The sequence below is a fragment of the Oryx dammah genome, unplaced genomic scaffold (assembly GCF_014754425.2).
Source record: "Oryx dammah isolate SB20612 unplaced genomic scaffold, SCBI_Odam_1.1 HiC_scaffold_23, whole genome shotgun sequence".
NCBI classification, from domain to species: Eukaryota; Metazoa; Chordata; class Mammalia; order Artiodactyla; family Bovidae; genus Oryx; species Oryx dammah.
In genome coordinates this window covers 67,393,225-67,415,516 of record NW_024070207.1, presented here as the reverse complement: position 1 = coordinate 67,415,516, position 22,292 = coordinate 67,393,225, and the positions used below count along the sequence as shown (strand labels likewise).

The following is a 22,292-nucleotide window of genomic DNA, read 5'->3' as shown; positions in this document are numbered from 1 at the left end:
TAGATTTGTGGTTCAAGGTGGCAGAGTAGGAAGGAGAATGTAGAGCTCACCTCTCCACAACACACATGCCAAAAACACATCTATACTGGAATAATTCTCATGGAAAACCAACTGGATACTGGTAGAAGAAATCCTATACAACCAAAACTGCAAGAAAGATCTCCATGTAACCAGCAGTGTCAGCTTAGGACCTACCCACCTCAGAGGGATCTGTAAGGAAGAGAAGGTCCACGCAGGCAGATCTTCACTCGGGTGGGCAAACAGGTGGAGCCACAATCTGAGTATCCCAGTCCTTGCCTTCTGGGAAATCCACTGGGACAGACAAAAGGGCAAGAGGAGCCTAGACTCTACTTGCAAGGAGCACACACATGATGGGAGAGCGGACAGAGCCTTGCACTGCTGGCTGTCACCTAACCACGACTCCAAACTGAAGGGGCAAAGAAGACCCTGGCTGTGCTCACTCCACACCACAGCCTGGCGTGAGACCTGGGCAAAGGCTAGGTCTAACTATACAGAGACATATCAGGTTGCCTGGGGTGGTAACAGGCAGCAGCTAAGTGCTGAAATACCAAGCAGAAAGACTCAGGGACAGGACTCAGGTAGGACAGACTGGAGGGGCTGGGGTGTGGTCTGGGTGTACACAGTGGTTCTATCCCAGCTGCGCTCAGCCTCTACCCACTCCACACCCCAGCTTAGCTCTTGATCTGAGACAGACAGGTCCTGGGAGAAGACTGCCACAGAGGTAGCCCAGATCTCTTGTGGCAGTGCAGCCATCTCAATTCCTGTAGCCACAATGCCCCAGTCCCCAGCCTATTCCTCACCACAGCCTTGCACTAGATCTGGGACAAACACAACCAAGGGACACAATCTTTTGCTGCTTCTGAGTGGAACCATAGACACTTACACAGACAGCATATAAGTCCTCTGTGACTGCGCAGGCCTCACTTGCTTTAGCAATCACTTCTTCTGGGGCAGGGCATGCATTCAAGGGCAATGGAGCCTGATTGAACCTGACCTTCAGGGCTTCTACTCCAACAACTGAGGAGGAGACCCTATCCCTGACAGGACAGTGACAACCACAGAGCAGGGAGGAAGCTCCACCTCAGTCTAGCACAGGCTCCAGATACTCCAACACCAATCACATCCCCTATCAAGGGGACCATGGCCAGCACACCCTGAGGAAAGACGTAGCTGGCGTCCATACCAAAACTATCTTGTAGCAGAAACACTGAACATACTCAGTCTATACAGGGATGCTCCCACTTAAAAACACCCCTTTAACATCACAGTAGATAATTTTTTCTCCTGAAGTCATAGAGACAGAGAAAGATAAGTAAAATGAAAAGGCACATTCCAATGGTTAAGACTTCAAATTTCTACTTCAGGGGGCACAGGTTTGATCCCTAGCCAGGGAACTAAGATCCTGCATGCAGCAAGTGCGGCCAAAACACACACACACACACACACACACACACACACACACACACACACATACAAAAAACCCAAGGCAGAGGAACTACTTCCAATTAAAGAACAGCAGAAATCCCCTGAAAGAAAAAATAATGAAATAGAGCTCACCAGTCTACTAGACCCCGAGTTCAAAAAGGTGGTAATAAAAAGAACTGATTTAAGAAAGATGATGGATAGAAATGCAGATCATTATAACAAGGAACTAGATAAAGAGAAGATTCTAAAGGCAGCTAGAGGGAAAAAGAGAGTCAGTTACAAGAGAATGCCAATAAGGCTATCAGCTGATTTCTTTGTAGAAACACTGCTAGAAGGGAGTGGGATGATATATTCAAAGTACTGTGAGGGAAAAACCTGAAACCTAGGGTACAATACTCAGCAAGATTGTCATTTAGAATAGAAGGAGAGAGAAACAATTTCTCAGACAAGTGAAAGCTAAAATAATTCAGCAATACTAAACCTATCCTAAAAGAAATATTAACATGTCTTCTCTAAATAGAAAAGAAGCAAGTATATATGGGAAAGGGAAAAAGCCACATTAAGAAAGGCAAATATATAGAAGGATTTAAGATCACTTAAATAAACCAGCAAATAGATTTAAAAAACAATTTAAAAATTGTAAAAGTGATTATAACTAAAATAAACAGTAAAAGGATAAGCATGAAGATGTAAAACAGGACATCAAAATCACAAAATGTGGGGGAGGGGAGTATATGCACATATACAAATACATATAGATAGATAGATAGATAGATAGATACACATAAAAAGGGCTTCCCTGGTGACTCAGATAGTAAAGAATCTGCCTGCAATGCAGGAGATCCAGGTTCAATCTCTGGATCAAGAAGATCTTCTGGAGAATGGAATGGCTACCCAATCCAGTATTCCTGCCTGGAGAATCCCATGGACAGAGGAGCCTGGTGGGCTACAGTCCGTGGGGTCGCAAAAAGAGTCACAAACAACTGAGCAACTAAGCATGAGCATGGTACATAATATATATATAAATCCATGTATGAAACAGAAACAGGCTCATAGGCATAGAAAACAAACTTCATTATGAAAGGGGAGAGGGAGGGAAGGAGAAATTAGGGGTACAGGATTAACAAATACAAACTACTATCTATAAAATAGATAAACAACAAGGATTTATTATATTCAATATCCTGTAATAACCTATAATGGAATATAACCTAAAAAAACATGAATCACTCTCTGTATACCTGAAACCAACAAAGTATTGTAAATCAACGATACCTCAATAAAAAGTAAAAATAAAAGAGCCAGTAAAATAAAGTGTATCATAGATGATAAAGACAAAGATATTTGTATAAAATGAAGCATAATTACAGAATTCTAAAGAAATGTTTAAGTTACTTTGATTATTATTGTCCAAACTATATTTAAACAATTTCTTTGCTTACTGAAAGAGCAGTTTTAAAAAATAATACATAACAATAATTAGGATTTGCCAGGGGTAGCAGAGTACATATGTATTTCTGGCACATATGTATTTCCCTACCCTCTATTGGGGGGTGGCTGTGCTGTGAGGCATGTGGGATCTTAGTTTCCTGGTCAGGGATGGAGCCTGTGCCCCCTGCAATGGAAGCATAGAGTCTTAACCACTGAACTGCCAGGGAAGTCCATCAATTATTTTTATGTGCAAGAAAATATTTTTTGCAATATTCACCAATAGAGAATAACTGAATTATGACATATCTATTATGGACTTCCCTGGTGGCTCAGATAGTAAAGAATCTACCCATAATGTGAGAGACCTGGGTTTGATTCCTGGGTTGGGAAGATCCCCTGGAGGACATTTACTAATGGTGACTATTTTCCTTTTCTTTGCTTATATTTTCTTATTTTTCTGTAATTATCATGCATTTTCGTAACTACGGAGGCCATACACAATTTAGTAAATGCTTATAATACATTAAAAAACTAAACTGTATGAAAAGTATATCTATAACTACAAAATATGGAATTCCTCTAAATCATCCAGATGACACAAAGGAGGGCAAATGACATTACCATCAAGCCACTGAGCAGATTCTCTAACCGTCTGGGCTACAACTGATTTCAGTATGTTAATATCAGGACTCCTTGCCTGAGAAGCACAACCTAAAAGAACATTACATCTGTTCACCTTGTTGATTTGTTTCACAGAGTCACTGCTTATGCATTCAGGTAGGTAAACTATACTCAGTAATACTAAGAAATGTATACTCTTACCCATCTGATATCACTGTTATCTACCCTTGCAGCTTACAGAGACATCTATTTTCAAATGTGAGAAAGTAAAAATCTGTCCTATGGGACAGAGGACAGGAAAACACACATATAAAGTAGCTGCATAGTTCACAGGAAATAATATTTCTCCCTAGGACATGCTGCAGCTGTAAATGTCAAAACAAACTCCATCTTTGAGTAACTACTGCTTTCCTACTCAATGAGGAACACTGTAATCTAAAATAATAAACTGATTCAAACTACATAAATAAGAAGGAAATATTCCATTCTTACCTGGAGGATTTAAGTCACTCGATCTACAAGTACAATTTCTAAGTAGCCTCAATTCAGAACCAAAGTGACAGAGCTTCAAAAAAGGAGTTTCTGAAAATAAAGTGTACATTTATCTGAACTTTGTAGTTTCTAGGAAACAAAATTCTGGATCCACTTCAGTCCAGACTTGACACTGACCTCTTTACACTTAGCCTGGCTTTGCTTTGAGCTCATCAAAACATTGCTTCATTTACATTTCATCTAAGCACTATCTTTCCTTAAGTCCTATAACAACTCTTATCTTTCCTTAGGTAAGAAATCCCATGGTTCCTCTGATTTAGTCTCCCTTGTAGCAATGATCCAATAAACTTGGCTTTATCAGACTGCAGGTTTGTCCCTAGAGGTCTTCAGTTGATCGGGCTAGGGCAAGTGATAGAGTAATATAATTCCAAAGATATTAAGACTTGCATTAATAAGTCAGCAACCTCAACCAAACGCTACAGAGAAAATACTGGAATGTGAGAAAATAGACAAATTAAAATGTGGCACCAAGAACTTATTATAAAGAGGATACTGAACAGAAGAACAATGTGTGTTTCAGCTACAAATTGAGCTTGGCTGCTTCCATGGATATAATTCTGGGGGGAAAAAAAAGACAAAATTTAATCTTTAAATAAATGTTAAAATTTGGTAATTAATCCTAAAATTGGCTATTTTTAAACACTATGAAATTATTAATTCATCTGATGTATGTAAACATTGGATCTGTAGAATTCACCTGTAAAAAGTTTGACTAAAATAAATGCTATCTCTGTGTTATTTATTATTTATTCATACTTATATTTATTTGTACTTATTCATTATACTTATACTATGTTTTCAACAAATGAGAAAACTAGTATTTTAGTGTACAAGACCATGAGGTAAAATAATATAAACTCCATGAAAACAGGGACTACATTTTTCATATCACTCTATCTAATAATACCTAGTACATTGCCTAGAAACAGTAAATGGTCAAGTACTTGATCAATTATTCTATTTAGTTGAAGACTGACTTTCATTCTTAGCCAGTTTACTCAAAAGAACTCATCAAAAGGGATTAAAAAAAAAACTTCCCCCTTTTAAGAGTATGGCATAGTCTTTTTAGCAATTGAAGTTCATTAATACAGAGCGATTGAAAAGTCAAAACTAAATCGAGTTCCTTCATATACTAGCACTAATCTAACAGGATATTAATCATTAAGGTTAACTTTGGTATATAATGTAAAGAAATTCTGGACTTCCCTTACCACATGTCCTGTGTGGGGATTCTTATGAGCATACGGTGGTCCTCTTATATGGTTCCACATTTGACCAGATGTCATAGCAAGCACAAAACACTAGGAAACAAAAAATAATGAAATACTCATATAATATGGTATGGTCCCACTTTAATTAAATTAACAGGTATATGAAAAGTATATCCTCTCAAGTAATACATGAAAAAAAATTTTCCATAAATGACAAAAAAGCTTATATTTCATCATAAGGATCACAAGAATCAATATCTACTTTGAAAGGAAAGCACTGTTTTAAAACTACAAATAAACTGATACAAGTTTAAAATTGAATACTGAAAAGCCTTTTAGAAGAATTTAAAGAATGGAGATTTTCATAGGGGTGACAGTCTTTCAGGTTGAATAAAAACTAGGTACAAGGAGTTCCTTCAAGCTCTTGCCATACTAATGAGATAATGGAGGAAGCAAACTGATTTTAAGGTAAAAAATAAAAATATCAATATATAAAATCTTTTCCCACAGGTAAGAAAGAAACAAAATGCCACCTAACAATGTAATATTAGGAGTTTTATCTAAACAATTTTTCTTCCAACATTCACTCACCAGAGCAGCAAAAGCCCATCCAGTTTTATTAAAGAGAAATTCCATATTGCTCCTTCGAAGATACACAAGTCCACCAATAACAGCCAAAAGCAATCCCAACATAAGGGGACCAGCATAATTTGGGGGTCTAATTACTCTAATCTAATGAAAAGGAGAGAAAAACATTTTTTAAAATATGAAATTTATTCATTAAGTATATAGATCAAAATAATCTGAAATGAAAACAATCAAAATTAGTGTGGTTACTTCCATGAAAAAATTACACTTTTTCTTTTCATCCTAATTAAAATAGCCTACAATGTATCCTAAAACGGTATGGATGCAATATTCTTTTTAACCACAACATAACATCTTTTAGGGAATTCCCAGGTGGCGCTAATGGTAAAGAATCCACCTGCCAAGGCAGGAGATGCAGGAGACAAAGGTTTGATCCCTGGGTTGTAAAGATCCCCTGGAGGAGGAAACGGCAACCCACTCCAGTATTCCTGCCTGGAGAATCCCATGGGCAGGGGAGCCTGGTGGGCTACAGTCCATGGTGTTGCAAAGAGCTGGACATGACTGAAGTGACTGAGCACACATATACATCTTTTAGATTAAGAAGTATTACTAAGTATTTCCTAAGTATTACTAAGTAATACTAAGTATTGCCAAGTACAACTAGATACTCCATGGATTTAATGAGGATGAAAGAGTGGTTTCCATGCTGAATTGACTAAGTAATAGAGTATGTTTTAGTCACTCTTTCATCAGGATGATTCTGTTAAATGCTACTTATAAAGGGACTGACAAACTATCACCATCTCAGTGATATAAGGATGAGACCAATTAGGACCGCCCAGAAGAATAAATGGATAATGACAAAGTAACTTTCTACAAAGCAAGGAAACTTACATTGACATCAGTTCTGTCAGCAATCCACCGGGCAATCTGCTCAGCTGAAAATCCACGCACCTGCAACTCATATGTATCACCCCGCTTGGGCTTTCCTTTTGCAGGAAAGTTGATGAAAGTTGGAGCTGAATTCATGTTTAGCTGAATAAAAAGTAGTCCATGAGAATACAAATTACCAAAAAAATAATCTTAACAGCAAATATCTTGAAATTTAGGCATTTTACAAAGACAAATAAGCCCAGGTTTAGGTGGGTTAAGTGATTCATCTAAGGAAAGTGGTAAGTGATCCAAGAGTCAAACCCAAGGCTGCTTGTGACCTTAACTAGTACACTTTACTGACAAAATATAAATTCCTAGCTAAGAAACCTTTAAAATGGAAAATTTCCCATACCACAATTACTTTAATCTGTTCAGAGATTATGCAAAAAAAGAATATATTTATGAGAACTAAAATTGTCTCATGTAGCTTAGGTAATAGGAGAAGGCAATGGCACCCCACTCCAGTACTCTTGCCTGGAAAATCCCATGGACAGAGAAGCCTGGTAGGCTGCAGTTGGTGGGGTCACAAAGAGTTGGACATGACTGAGCAACTTCACTTTCACTTTTCATTTTCATGCATTGGAGAAGGAAATGGCAACCCATTCCAGTGTTCTTGCCTGGAGAATCCCAGGGACGGGGGGAGCCTGGTGGGCTGCCATCTAGGGAGTTGCCCAGAGTTGGACACCACTAAAGTGACTTAGCAGCAGCAGCAGCAGCTTAGGTAAGCTTCAAATAGAGCACATTCTCAATGTAGAGGAAAGAAGATCAGGTAAGAGAGTACTCTATTGTAGGGAAAACCAATACAAAATGGTAACCAATCGGCAGAAATAGTCAATTCTAAAAGGTTCATAAGTATTTAGTGATAAGCATAACATTTCTCTGTCATGAGACCATAGTATTCTTAAGATAACACTGGAATTGCTAAGGTAAAGAATCTATGACCTACTCATTTGCATTGTATCTTTCCTGATGTGATAATACTTGCAGAAAATAGAAAATGTTAAGTCCAGGGAAAAGATGGTCACCAACAGATGCAAGCATTCAGGTACCCTCAGCAGGTAACCCTTTAACAGAGATTGGCTTGTATAAAATAACTATAACTTAAAGACTTCCCTGGTGGCTCAGATGGTAAAGCGTCTGCCTACAGTGTGGGAGACCCAGGTTCAATCCCTGGATCGGGAAGATCTCCTGGAGAAGGGAATGGCAACCCACTCCAGTATTCTTGCCACCCCCCCAACAAAAAGGGGCTCAAAGAAATATTTTGGGCTTCCCTGGTGGCTCAGAGGTTAAAGCGTCTGCCTCCAATGTGGGAGACCCAGGTTCAATTCCGGGGTTGGGAAGATCCCCTGAAGAAGGAAATGGCAACCCACTCCAGTACTCTTGCCTGGGGAATGTCATGGATGAGGAGCCTGGTAGGCTACAGTCCACAGGGTCGCAAAGAGTTGGACATGACTGAGCGACTTCACTTTCACTTTAAAGACATCAACCAATAAAATAACCCACTCCCTTGCTTTGATTCTATACTTAAGAGTAACCCTTCTAAAAGTAGTTTTTTTTAAACTTTCCTATAAGGGGAGAGGGTATACCGATTAGGTATATGATTAGTTTGGCCTTCTTGGCAGTAAAAGATGCTGAATTAGTGAATTTAAAAATTAGCTCTTTGGTTACCAATGTCCATGGATTTTTATGGTTTGGCGAGTGTACACAAAGTCTGCAGAGCTAGATAAATTCTGGCTACGCTGTTAAAAATTCAGTTTGAGTCCACAAAACTAAGACCTGAATAGTGTTCATGCCGCCAAAGTGCTTCTCAAATTTTAGGCCAAACTCTTCAATAGTTGTTTATTTATATGGTGGTCCCCACTTGTCCACAGTTTCACTTTCTAAAGTTTAAGTTATCCGTGGTCAACTGCAGTCTGAAAATACTAAGTGGAGAATTCCAGAAATAAACAATTCAAAAATTTTAAATTGCAGCCATTCTGAGGAGTGTGATGAAATCTCTCACCATCTTACCCAGGATGTGAATGATCCCTTTGTCCAGCATATCCCACCCATTAGTCACTTAGTAGCTGTCTTGGTTTACAGATCAACTGTTGTGATATCACAATGCTTGTACTCAAGTAACCCTTATTTTACTTAATAATGCCCCAAAACACAGGAGTAGTGATGCTGGCAATGAGATATGCCAAAGAGAAGCCATATGCTTCCTTTAAGTGGAAAGGTGAAAGCTCTCAATAAGGACAGAAAAAAAATCACTTGCTGAGGTTGCTATCTTCGTGATCTGCTAACTTTGCTGTTCCACTGCAAAAATTACGGTAAGTGATATGTGCTTAATCAAGATAGAAAAGATAAATTTGTATAATAAGATATTGTGAGAGAGACCACACTCACATAATTTTCATTACAGTGAATCTGTTAGTCGCTCAGTCATCCAGACTCTTTACGACCCCATGGACTGTAGACCATCACGCTCCTCTGTCCTTGGGATTTCCCAGGCAAGAATAATACTGGAGTAGGTTGTCATTCCCTTCTCCAGGGGATTTTCCCAACCAAGGGATGAAACCTGGGTCTCTTGCAGTGCAAGCACCTTCTTTACCATCTGAGCATATATTGTTTTAATTCTTCTATTTTGTTATTATTATTGCTACACTTCCTGTGCTTAATTTATAAGTTAAACTTTATCATAGGTAGGTATGTACATATGTATGTATAGGAAAAAATATAGTTACATATAGGGTTCAGTACTATTTGCAGTTTCAGAGTCTTAGAATGTATCCCCTGTGGATAAGCGGAGACTACTATACCACCTTTGGATTTAAAATATACATATATACATATGTGTATAAAAGACCTATGTAATATATGAAATCCATTTCCTGTATGAAATTAAAAACAAAAAATTACAGGGTTATACGGACCAACTCCAGTTCATTCTGCCAGCCACTATTACCATTTATAGACCTTTCTGAATTTATTCACATACATGTGTATATACCAGCAGAAAATATAATGTTTTGTGTCTGCCTTATTTAACAAAAATGGTATCACATTAACTGAAATATTCTACATTTCATTTTGCTTTTTTTATTCAACCATGTTTGAGATCTATCCATAACAGTGTGTGTGTGTATATATATATATATATACACACACACACACACCAGGGAAGCCCCATATAATATGGATGGCAAAAGGATCCGCCTGCAATGCAGGAGACCTGGGTTCAATCCCTGGGTTGGGAAGATCCCCTGGAGGAGGGCATGGCAACCCATTCCAACATTCTTGCCTGGAGAATCCCCATGGACAGAGGAGCCTGGAGGGCTACAGTCCATGGGGTCACAAAGAGTTGGACACAACTGTGTGACTAAGCACAGCACATTTATATATATATATGTTGAGGTTGGTATACATACATATATATACACATATATATGTATGCTCTCATAGTTTATTAAGTAATTATGCTATTGTTGGCAATTTAGGTTTTTCCTTTTTTCCCAATTAAAAAGGATGTTTTAATAAATAGTCATGTACATATTTTCCTGTATATATGTGAGAATGTTTCTCTAGAAATGGAATAATTAGTTCATAGAGCAGAAACATTTTAAATGAAGATGGATAGAGCCAACATGCCTTCAAAAGTGTCTGTACCAATTTACACTCCTACCCAGCAACACAGGAAGGTATGTTTCCTTACGTTCTTGCCAAAAGTTGATCTAATGGGTAAATATTGTAATAATGTATATAATATATATAATATATATAATTTAACTTATATAATACATATAATTATATAACAACATTTATATACTATATAATTTATATAATAACACCATTATTATAGTTTGTATTTCCATGATTACTAGTATAACATCTTTACACCAAATCAGCTCTTTAAAAGTATTTTGTAGTCTATAGACACAATAAACAGTGAAAAAGCAATGGGAAAAAAATAATATATCTGATAAGGGGCTAATATTGAGACAACATAAAGAACTACAACTAAAAAACACATTTATTAAAAATTGGGCACAGGAAAATAAAAGTTGGACAAAGGGACTTCCCTGGTGGCACAGTAGATAAGAATTTGCCTTGTAATGCAGGGAACACAGGTTTGATTCCTGATATGGGAAGTTCCACATGCCACGGAGCAACTAAGCCCATGAGCCAAAACTATTGAGCCAGTGCTCTAGAACCTCGGAGCCACAACTACTGAGCCCATGTGCTACAACTACTAAAGCCCATGTGCCTAGAGCCTGTGCTCTGCAATGAGAAGCACCACAATGAGAAATCCACACATCACAACAAAGAGTAGGCCCCATTCACTGCAACTAGAGAAAGCCCACACAAAGCAATGAAGACCCATCATAACTAAAAATAAACAAATAATCTTTTTAAATTGGGCAACAGATATGGATAGACATTTCTCAAAAAAGATATACAAATTGCCAACAAGCACATGAAAAGATATTCTACATCTAATCATTAAAGAATTACAAATCAAAACCACAATGAGACACCATCTCACACTCATTAGGATAACTACTATCAAAAAATAGAAAATAATGCAAAATGGTGCAGCTGCTATGGAAAACAATATGAATGTTACTAAAAAAATGAAAAATAGAACTACCATATGATCTAGTAATTCCACTTGTGGGTTTAAATCTAAAAGAACTAAAAGCAGGGTCTTGAGATATCTGCATACCTATGTTGATAGCAGCATTATTCACAATAGCTAAAAGGTGGAAGCAATCCAAGTGTCCATCAACAGATGAATGAATAAATAAAATGTGGTATATGCATACAATGCAACATTATTCAGCCTTTCAAAGCAAGGAAAAAAATTTTTTAAATATTTATTTATTTATTTGGCTGCTCTGGGTTTTAGTTGTGGCATGTGAGATCTACTTTACCAACCAGGGATCAAACTCAGTCTCCCTGCGTTGGGGGCGTGGAGTCTTAGCCACTGGGGAAGTACCTGAGACACATTAGGGAAGTCCCAAAAGCAAGACAATTTGGATGCATGCAACAACATGGATCAACTTCGCGGACAGTACACTAAGTGAAATAAGACAGTCACAAAAAGACAAGTATGTATGATTCCACTTATATGAGGTACTGACATCAGTCAAATTCACTGAGATAGAAAGCAGAATGATAGTTTCCAAGGGCTGGGGGGAAAGGGAATAAAGAGTTATTTGATGTGTAAAGAGTTTCAGTTTCATTGTACAAGGTGAAAAGAGTTCTGGAGACTGGTTATACAGAAATGTGAATGTACTAAATACTACTGAACTACATTCAAGAATGGTTAAGATAGTACATTTCAGCACTAGTGGTAAAGAACCTGCCTGCCAATACCAGAGATACAAGAGATGCAGGTTCAATCTCTGGGTTGGGAAGATCCCCTGGAGGACATGGCAACCCACTCCAGTATTCTTGCCTGGAGAATCCCGTGGACAGAGGAGCCTGATGGCTATAGTCCATAGGATCACAAAGAGCCACACATGACTAAAGCAACTTAGCATGCACACACACATATTTTCTCACAATTAAAATTTATTTTTAAATCTTATAGGCTTTGACAATCCTTAGATGTTAAAGAGCCAAAATAAGATGTACGGTTTTTGGTAGCTTATCACTTTTTATCCATGCATGGCTTTTGTATGCTGTGGCATATAACAATATTCTTTGGAGAAAGATTTGAATTTATTCCACAGATGGACACACTACCATCCTTATACCACTAACTCTAAATATAGCTCTAAAATGGACATTGATATTAAAAGGTGTTTGATGTAGAAGAAAACTTTATGTGTATCTTGGTAAAATAAATGAAATTACAATTTTTAATTTCCAAAACAATCCTTGCTTGAATAGTAGAGAATGAGAAAGCAATTTCTTAAACTCTAAAAACTGTTTCCTTTGGTCTAAAAAAGCCTAAATGCACTCCTCTTTTAGGTTGCAGCATGTTTTATGAATACACCGATTTTGATTTATGGCACTATGTGAGACTAGAATATGACTAGCACAGTAACATACCGTAAAATGGAACATTAAGCCATTTGTTTGACATTTACTTGAACATCTATTATGTGCTTAGCACTAATAGCTACAAGATACTGGCTCTGTCCATAAGTAAGTATACTCTAAGAAGGACTGTCAAGCAACTCTAGGGCTGAAGGATAAAGTAGACAGCAAGCAAAAATAGATGAATAACATGAGAGATAGAAATCCTAAAAAGAACCAAAAAGAAATAGCAGAGATGAAAACCACTGTAACAGAAATGAAGAATGCCTTTGATGGACTCAGTATACAGGACATGGCTGAGGAATCTCTGAGCTAGAGGAGCTATCAATAGAATCCTTTAAAACTGAAAAGTAAAGAAAACAAAGACAAAAACAAAACAGAATATCCAGGGACTGTGGGTATACAAAAGGTGTAACATATACATAATGGGAATACCAGAAGAAAGAGAAAGGAACAGAAGAAATATTAATGACTGAGAAATTTCCCAAAGTAACATCAGACTCTAAATCACAGATTCAGAAAGCTCTAAGAATAAGTAGTGGATAAATGCCAATAACATTATACACGTGCATATAATTTAACTCAAAGAAATCAGAGATAAAGAAAAAAGTCTTAAAGAAGTCAGAGGAATAAAATGCTTTACCCATAAAGTAAGAGAGATAAGAATTACATCCAACTTCTTTTCAGAAACCATGCAAACAGGAAGAAAGTAGAGTGAAATAGTTGAAGTGTTGAGAGAAAAAAATACTCTGTGAAATTATTCTTCAAAAGTGAAAGAGAGGGACTTCCCTGGTGGGCCAGTGATTAAGAATCCACGTTCCAATGCATGGGATCCAGGTTCAATCCCTAGTCGGGAAACTAAGATCCCACATGCTGCGGGGCAACTAAGCCTGTGTGCAGCAACTACTGAACCTGTACACTCTAAAGCCCATGTGCCACAACTAGAGAAGCCGTCTCACACTGTGACTGGAGAAAGCCTGCACACCCCAACAAAGAGCCTGTGCGCTGCAATGAAGACCTAGCACAGTTAAAAATTTAAAAAATAAACTTCTTCCCCCAAAAAGTGAAGGAGAAATAAAGACTTTCAGACAAACAAAGCTTGAGGGAATCCCTTGCAATAAATGTTAAAAGAAGTTCTTTAGAGTGAAGGGAAATAAGGTAGGTTGGAAACTTGAATCTACATAAAGAAAGAAAGGGACTGAAAAGGGAATAAGTGAAGGTAAAATAAAAACTTGTTTTTCTTATTCTTAATTAAGAGGGAATAAGTGAAGGTAAAATAAAAACTTGTTTTTCTTATTCTTAATTAACTAACACTTAACAGTTCGTTCAAAATAATAGCAGCAATGTATTCAACTGTATGTGCGTATGTACCTATATATAAGTGAAATGAATGACAGAAATGAGCAAACTCCAGGAGACAGTGAAGACAGGGAAGCCTGGTGTGCTGCAGTTCATGGGGTCGCAAAGAGTGCGACTTGACTTAGCAACTGAACAACAACAATCAAAACAGTGTGGTATCCAAAGGAACAGAATAAAAAGCCCAGAAGTAGAACCACATATAGTCATCTGATTGTCAACAAAAGAGAAAAAGCAATTACATGGAGAAAGTATAGTTTTAACAAATGGTGTTAACTAGATATCCATGAGCAAAAAAAAAAAAAAAAAAAAACAGACCAAAAAACCCCACAAAACCTAGACACAGACCTTATCCTGTTCACAAAAAATAACTCAAAATGGGACTTTCCTGGCAGTCCAGTGGTTAGGACTCTGCACTTCCAATGCAGGAGACATGGGTTGAATCCCTGGTTGGGGAATAAGATCCCACATGCTGCAAAGCATGGTCAAGAACAGAAAAAAGAAAATAACTCAAAATGGATCAAAGGCCTTAGTAAAAGACAAAACATAAAGCTCCTAAGAGATAACATAGTAGAAAATCTAGATGACGTCAGATATAGTGATGATTTTTTAGATACAACATCAAAGACACAATGTATGACAGAAAAAACTGATAAGTTGTACTTCATTAAATTTACAAGCTTTTGCTGTGCAAAAGACAAAAAGTAAGAGATTGAGATGACAAGGCATAGGCTTAAAACTCAACAAGGAGATCAAACAATCCAATTTTTAAAATGGGGGACACCTGGTGGTCCAGTGGTAAAGAATCTGTCTGCCAAAGCAGGGGACAGAGGTTCAATGCCAGGTCCAAAAAGATTCCACATGTCATGGAAGAATAAACCCTGTGCACCACAACTACTGAGCCTGCATTCTGGGGCCCTCCAACCACAACTACAGAAGCCTGAGTGCCTTAGATTCCATGCTTTACAAAAACAGGAGCCACTGCAAATAAGAAGCCTGTACACCACAACTAGAGAATAGCCCTCAAGCACTGCAACTGGAGAAAGTCCATGTTTAGCAATGAAAACCCAACATAGCCAAAAATAAATAAATAAACAATAGGCCTAAGACCTTAACAGACATTTCACCAAAGATACACAGATGGCAAATGAGCAGTTGAAAAGATACTCCACATTATATGTCATCAAAGAAATGCAGATTACAACAATGAGATACTGCTATACAACTGTTGTTGTTTTAGTTGCTAAGTCGTGTCCAACTTTGCGATCTCATGGACTGCAGCCTGTCTGGCTCCACTGTCCCTGGGATTTCCCAGGCAAGAATACTAGAATGGGTTGTCATTCCCTTCTTCAGGGGATCTTCCTGACCCAAGAATCAAACCCACGTTTCCTGCATGAGCTACCTCAGCTACCTGGGAATTAGAAAGGTCAAAATGCAGAACACTGATAACACCAAGTGCTAATGAGGAAGTGGAGCAACAGGAACTTTCGTTCACAGCACTTGGGAATGCAAAATGGTACACCCAATTTGGAAGATGGTCTGGAAGTTTCTTACAAAACTTAACATACTATGTGTGTGCTGTGCTTAGTTGCTCAGTCATGTCTGACTCTTGTGACCCCATAGATTGTATGTAACCTGCCAGGCTCCCCTGTCCAGGGGATTCTCCAGGCAAGAATAGTGGAGTGGGTCGCCGTTTCCTTCTCCAGGAATTGAACTCAGGTCTCCTGCATTGCAGGCAGATTCTTTACCAACTGAGCTACAAGGGAAGCCCTTAATATACTATATGATCCAGCAACTGTGCTCCTTGGTATTTATGCAAAGGAGTTAAAACTTGTGTCTACATAAAAACCTGCATACAGGTGTTTATAACAGTTTTATTCATAACTGCTAAAACTTGGAAGCAACCAAGATTTCTTCAGTACATGAATGAATAAACAAAATCTGGTATATCCAGACAATGGGATATTATTTAGCTCTTAAAAGAAATGCGCTATCAAGCCATGAAAATACATGGAGGAACTTTACATTCATATTACTAAGTGAAAGAAGTCAATCTGAAAAGTCTACATACTGTATGATTCCAAGTATATGACATTCTGGAAAAGGCAAAACTGTGGAGACAGCTAAAATATCAGTGATTACCAAGGGTTAGTGTGGAGGGAGGAATTAGTAGAGTACAGAGAATTTTAGGGCAGTGAAAATACTATTTATGAATACATATTGATGGATACATCTCACTATACATTTGTCCAAATCAGCAGAATGTACAAGACCAAGAGTGAACTACTATATAACCTATGCACATTGGGTGATTATGATGTGTTAATGGAGGTTCACCAACTGTAACAACATACCATTCTGGTGGGGGAATGTTGATAATGGAGAGGCTATTCATGTGCAGGGGCCTAAGACATAACATGAAACCTTTGTATCTACCTCTCAATTTTGCTGTGAACCATAAGCTCCTCAAAGAATAGTTTTAATTTAAAAAAACACAGGTAAGAGAGGTCATGATTGATAGAGCCAGTGGTATGGGATATAGGGCACAGGAAAAAGGTAAGTGTTGAACAAGAAGGACCCTTTTCACTAAGACAAGCCACAAGAAGTTAAAGGCAAGTACCTAGCTCTTACCAAGAACTACAGTATTACACTATCAGTCAGTTCAGTCGCTCAGTCATGTCCGACTCTTTGCGACCGCATGAATCGTAGAACGCCAGGCCTCCCTGTCCATCACCAACTCCCGGAATTCACTCAGATTCACGTCCATCGAGTCAGTGATGCCATCCAGCCATCTCATCCTCTGTCGTCCCCTTCTCCTCCTGCCCCCAATCCCTCCCAGCATCAAAGTCTTTTCCAGTGAGTCAACTCTTCACATGAGGTGGCCAAAGTACTGCAGTTTCAGCTTTAGCATCATTCCTTCCAAAGAACACCCAGGGCTGATCTCCTTCAGAATGGACTGGTTAGATCTCCTTGCAGTCCAAGGGACTCTCAAGAGTCTTCTCCAACACCACAGTTCAAAAGCATCAATTCTTCGGCGCTCAGCCTTCTTCACAGTCCAACTCTCACATCTATACATGACCACAGGAAAAACCATAGCCTTGACTAGACGGACCTTAGTCGGCAAAGTAATGTCTCTGCTTTTGAATATGCTATCTAGGTTGATCATAGCTTTCCTTCCAAGGAGTAAGTGTCTTTTAATTTCATGGCTGCAATCACCATCTGCAGTGATTTTGGAGCCCAAAAAGATAAAGTCTGACACTCTTTCCACTGTTTCCCCATCTATTTCCCATGAAGTGATGGGACCGGATGCCATGATCTTCGTTTTCTGAATGTTGAGCTTTAAGCCAACTTTTTCACTCTCCTCTTTCACTTGCATCAAGAGGTTTTTTAGTTCCTCTTCACTTTCTGCCATAAGGGTGATGTCATCTGCATATCTGAGGTTATTGATATTTCTCCTGGCAATCTTGATTCCAGCTTGTGTTTCTTCCAGTCCAGCGTTTCTCATGATGTAGTCTGCAAATAAGTTACGTTCTTCGGGTGTCCTTATACAGCCTTGACGTACTCCTTTTCCTATCTGGAACCAGTCTGTTGTTCCATGTCCAGTTCTAACTGTTGCTTCCTGGCCTGCATACAGATTTCTCAAGAGGCAGGTCAGGTGGTCTGGTATTCCCATCTCTTTCAGAATTTTCCACAGTTTATTGTGATCCACACAGTCAAAGGCTTTGGCATAGTCAATAAAGCAGAAATAGATGTTTTTCTGGAACTCTCTTGCCTTTTCCATGATCCAGAGGATGTTGGCAATTTGATCTCTGGTTCCTCTGCTTTTTCTAAAACCAGCTTGAACATCAGGAAGTTCACGGTTCACGTATTGCTGAAGCCTGGCTTGGAGAATTTTGAGTATTACTTTACTAGCGTGTGAGATGAGTGCAATTGTGCGGTAGTTTGAGCATTCTTTGGCATTGCCTTTCTTTGGGATTGGAATGAAAACTGACCTTTTCCAGTCCTGTGGCCACTGCTGAGTTTTCCAAATGTGCTGGCATATTGAGTGCAGCACTTTCACAGCATCATCTTTCAGGATCTGAAATAGCTCAACAGAAATGCCATTACCTCCACTAGCTTTGTTCATAGTGATACTTTCTAAGGCCCACTTGACTTCACATTCCAGGATGTCTGGCTCTAGATGAGTGATCACCCCATCGTGATTATCCAGGTTGTGAAGGTCTTTTTTGGACAGTTCTTCTGTGTATTTTTGCCACTATTACACAATAGTGGGATTCTTGTTCTGAATCAAAAAGTTACTTGATAAATTGTTCACTTAAAAACAAAGTGGTACATTTTTTATTATATTTTACCACGAAAAAAATATATATATGTAAGTTTACATGATTTCTACCCAATTTCCATATTCTAATAAGTTAGTATTTACCACCATATTTCATGTTTAGCTTAAGTTCAGCCTTTATTTCACTAACTACTGTAGATCTTACACAAGACAAGTCCTATTTAACTTCTTGCAGCCATTGAAAAAGAGGTATTCCACATTATATATAGTTTTCCTATTTCTATTTAACAGAATAACCAAATAACTTACCATCTGAAATACATCAGAGCCTTCATCAAAATCCACCATAGCAAAAAATATCCTGTTGGTAAATGCACTGGAATATCGCCAGGAGTTTGCAAGGATCTGGAATTCTTCATCAGCTTGCCTGGATGCAATTGGATTTGTAAAGATAACATATAAAATATTTTTAAAAACAATCTAGTGAAAGTCAGGCTCTGTTGATAGGGTTAGGACAAACCTTGGAAAACATTGCCACTGTTTTGGCATAAGAGAAATCTTATATCAAGAGTTGGGGATTTCAACAAGAACTAGTGATTATCTGACTCTGCTTCATACTTTGTGCCTGTTTCTTATCAAAAAGCTCCTTCTAAATTCACTGGAAAAAATCTAGCTACAATTTTTAATAGGCTAAATTACTTCTAAGAGTTCAAAGACAAAGAATTGAGATCAGTTGAAAGCTCAAGCTATATTTTACTTTTCCCTGATTTCCCATATGCTTTTAATTCTAAGATCTGACATTTTTTCATCTGTGATTATCTTTTTTTGGTTTATCTTAAATTTGAATTTAATAGTATCATACATTTTCACTTCATAAATATGGTAACACTAACAACAGGCAATGACAGTTACAAGTTAACTGCAAGATTAAGGAGTGTAAATAGGAATCATAATATTAGATTAAGTGAAGAGATGAGTAACAGTATAAGAAAAAATATTTTCACCGAATTCTAATAGATAAGAAAATAGCTTTCCCCCTCAAAATGGAATTTACATGATTGTGAAATAAACCTTAAAGTTTATTCTACAGTTTCCAATTGTTGTTTGTTGTTTTAGTCGCTAAGTCATGTCTGACTCTTTGCGACTCCATGGACTGTAGCCTGCCAGGCTCCGCTGTCCATGAGATTTCCCAGGCAAGATATCAGAGTGCATAGCCATTTCCTTCTCCAGGGTGTGATTATCTTTTAATTCTATCCCTCCACATTTATTTTCATTGCTGTCACCTAAAGTTAGATCTTTAATATCTGACATTTGAATATTAAAATTCTTTACTTTCTCCTCCTCCAATCCTTAAGCACTGCAATATATGTCAATCTTTCTAAATAACTACTTTCTTGATACTCTTCCTCTTCTCAGAAACCATTGGTGCTTTTTTATTACTTTCAGAACACAATCTCCAAGCTCTTTCACTGGTTATTCAAGGTTCTTTATTATCTATTTCCAAATAATTCATCTAGCTTTTACACAACCTTCAGTCAGTTCAGTTGCTCAGTCATGTCCAACTCTTTGCGACCCCATGGACTGCAGCACACTAGGCATTCCTGTCCATCACCAACTCCCGGAGTTGACTCAAATTCATGTCCATTGAGTCAGTGATGCCATACAACCATCTCACCTTCTGTCATCCCCTTCTCCTCCCACCTTCAATCTTTCCCAGCATCAGGGTCTTTTCAAATGACTCAGTCCTTTGCATCAGGTGGCCAAAGTATTGGAGCTTCAGCTTCAGCATCAGTCCTTCCAGTGAATATTCAGGACTGATTTCCTTTAGGATGGACTGGTTGGATCTCCTTGCAGTCCAAGGGACTCTCAAGAGTCTTCTCCAACACCACAGTTCAAAAGCATCAATTCTTTGGTGCTCAGCTTTCTTTATGGTCCAACTCTCACATCCACACATGACTACTGGAAAAACCATAGCCTTGACTAAATGGATCTTTGTTAGCAAAGTAACCTCTCTGCCTTCTAATGCCTCTGTCTAGGTTGGTATTACTCAATCTCAAACAGGATCTCTTAATTCCAGCACTTTACTCCTATCTCTGTACCTTTCCACAGATCATTACTTCTAAACAGAATATCCTACCACCATGTAAATCTGATCTGTCTAGCCCTAGTACAAGTCCTACCTTCTCTATTAGGCCAAACCTAACCATTCCTGTTATGTCCTTCCTGAAATTTTATAGCATTTATTATGTACACAGTTCATTTAGTACTTAATCATAAACTGTCTCATACTGACAGCTAAATTTTCATATGTGGAACTCATTTCCCTAGCCAGATGATAAGAGTGAACAGCACTCTGGGATCAAGCACTCTTATACTTCTCATCCTAAGAGCACCAACTACATAGTGTTATACTAATTACTGTTACTTAATTTTAGTTATTTGAATGAATTTAGGAAAATGTGAGCTAATTTAAAATTTGGTCTTGTAAAAAGATACTATTAAAAACATTAAGAATTCCATTAATTTGCATTTAATGCATAATTATGAAGGACTTTGTTTTCTGACATTTTTGTATACTCATGATTGCCAACGAGTAAACTGACTGAATTATGAGTAATTGCAGAGTTTAAGTTTATTCATAGTTAATACTATTCTTTTTCCTTCTTCTACCTATTTTCAATTTATATTCAGCATAATCCCATGCCTGAAAAAGAACAGCACTCTGCGACCAAATATCTGGCCTATCTCCTACCTCTGGGGAGGAAATCTTTTAAGAAGTGTTATAAAGGCTTGGGGAAGCGTTAACACATTATTCTGAAAGAAGGCTGTCTATTCCTTCACATGGGCTCAGGCTATCAGAATTTGGAAAAACCTCTCAAGATTTTACTAGTTTTTCACAGGGTAGCTGTATAATTTCTTTAAGGTGATTTCCCAGGCCACACATATGATCTAAAAATATAAGTAAATGAATAACAAAAAGCAAAAGCTATTTTATTTTTTAGTATCCACTATTTTTAATTATCTATAATGTCTTTGTTGAGAGAAATACCTTTTTTCCTAAAAGCATTCAGAAATAGTAAAATCAAATCAACTAAGCATTGTTTGATGAAAGTTTAAGTGAGATTAGACTGCATTTCTAAGGTTTAAAATTACTACAAAATAATCTAGAAAAAAAGAAATACCTCTACATCATGAATCTTTTTCTTAAAAAGTTCTCCTGTAATTCCAAATTTTGGATGCAGTCACCATTATTGCATTAATAAATATCTCTAGCTTTCAGTATAGCATTTAAGACACTGGAAACTGTTTCTTCCAAAAATGAAAGATTTGTTTTACGTAACTTCTGGGACTGTTGTCATAAAACAAGAGCACAAAAGTACTACATCAATGCTGTCGACATGCATTTATAGAAGTTGATATCAATTTATGATTTTTAGATTTTCTGTTATTTCTATGATCGTTACCATGATACTTTTTCCTTGCTTTTTGTCCCTCCCCCACTAATATGGACAAAGACTGGGGACTTCCCTGGTGGTCCAGTGCTTGAGAATCTCCCGTCCAATGCAGGGGAGGCAGGTTCAATCCCTGGTCAAGGAACTAAGATGCTACATGCTTCAGGGCTACCAAGCCTGCACACCACAAATAGAGAAAAGCTGGCGTGCTGCAATGAAGACCCAGTGCAGCCAAAATGAATAAATAAACAAAACCTTAAAAAAAAAGACTATAAAAGAGTAGTACTATTATATGTTAGAGAGAAGGGGATGGCAACCCACTCCAGTATTCTTGCCTGGAGAATCCCCATGGACAGGGGAGCCTGATGGGCTGCAATTCATGGGGTCACAAAG

The 22,292-nt window shown here is 37.9% G+C and overlaps 1 protein-coding gene across 1 annotated transcript in view; it reads right to left on the bottom strand.

The window, feature by feature from the left end:
- The window catches only part of MAGT1 (magnesium transporter 1), a 48,200-nt gene that overhangs the window by 11,623 nt on the left and 14,285 nt on the right, over positions 1-22,292 (bottom strand). The window contains exons 3-7 of the mRNA XM_040265656.1: positions 18,757-18,874; positions 6,744-6,884; positions 5,853-5,993; positions 5,262-5,351; positions 4,544-4,607 (exon numbers count right to left, since the gene is read on the bottom strand). Of these exons, the coding sequence (XP_040121590.1) occupies positions 4,544-4,607; positions 5,262-5,351; positions 5,853-5,993; positions 6,744-6,884; positions 18,757-18,874 (554 nt within the window). The remainder of the gene's footprint in view (positions 1-4,543; positions 4,608-5,261; positions 5,352-5,852; positions 5,994-6,743; positions 6,885-18,756; positions 18,875-22,292) is intronic.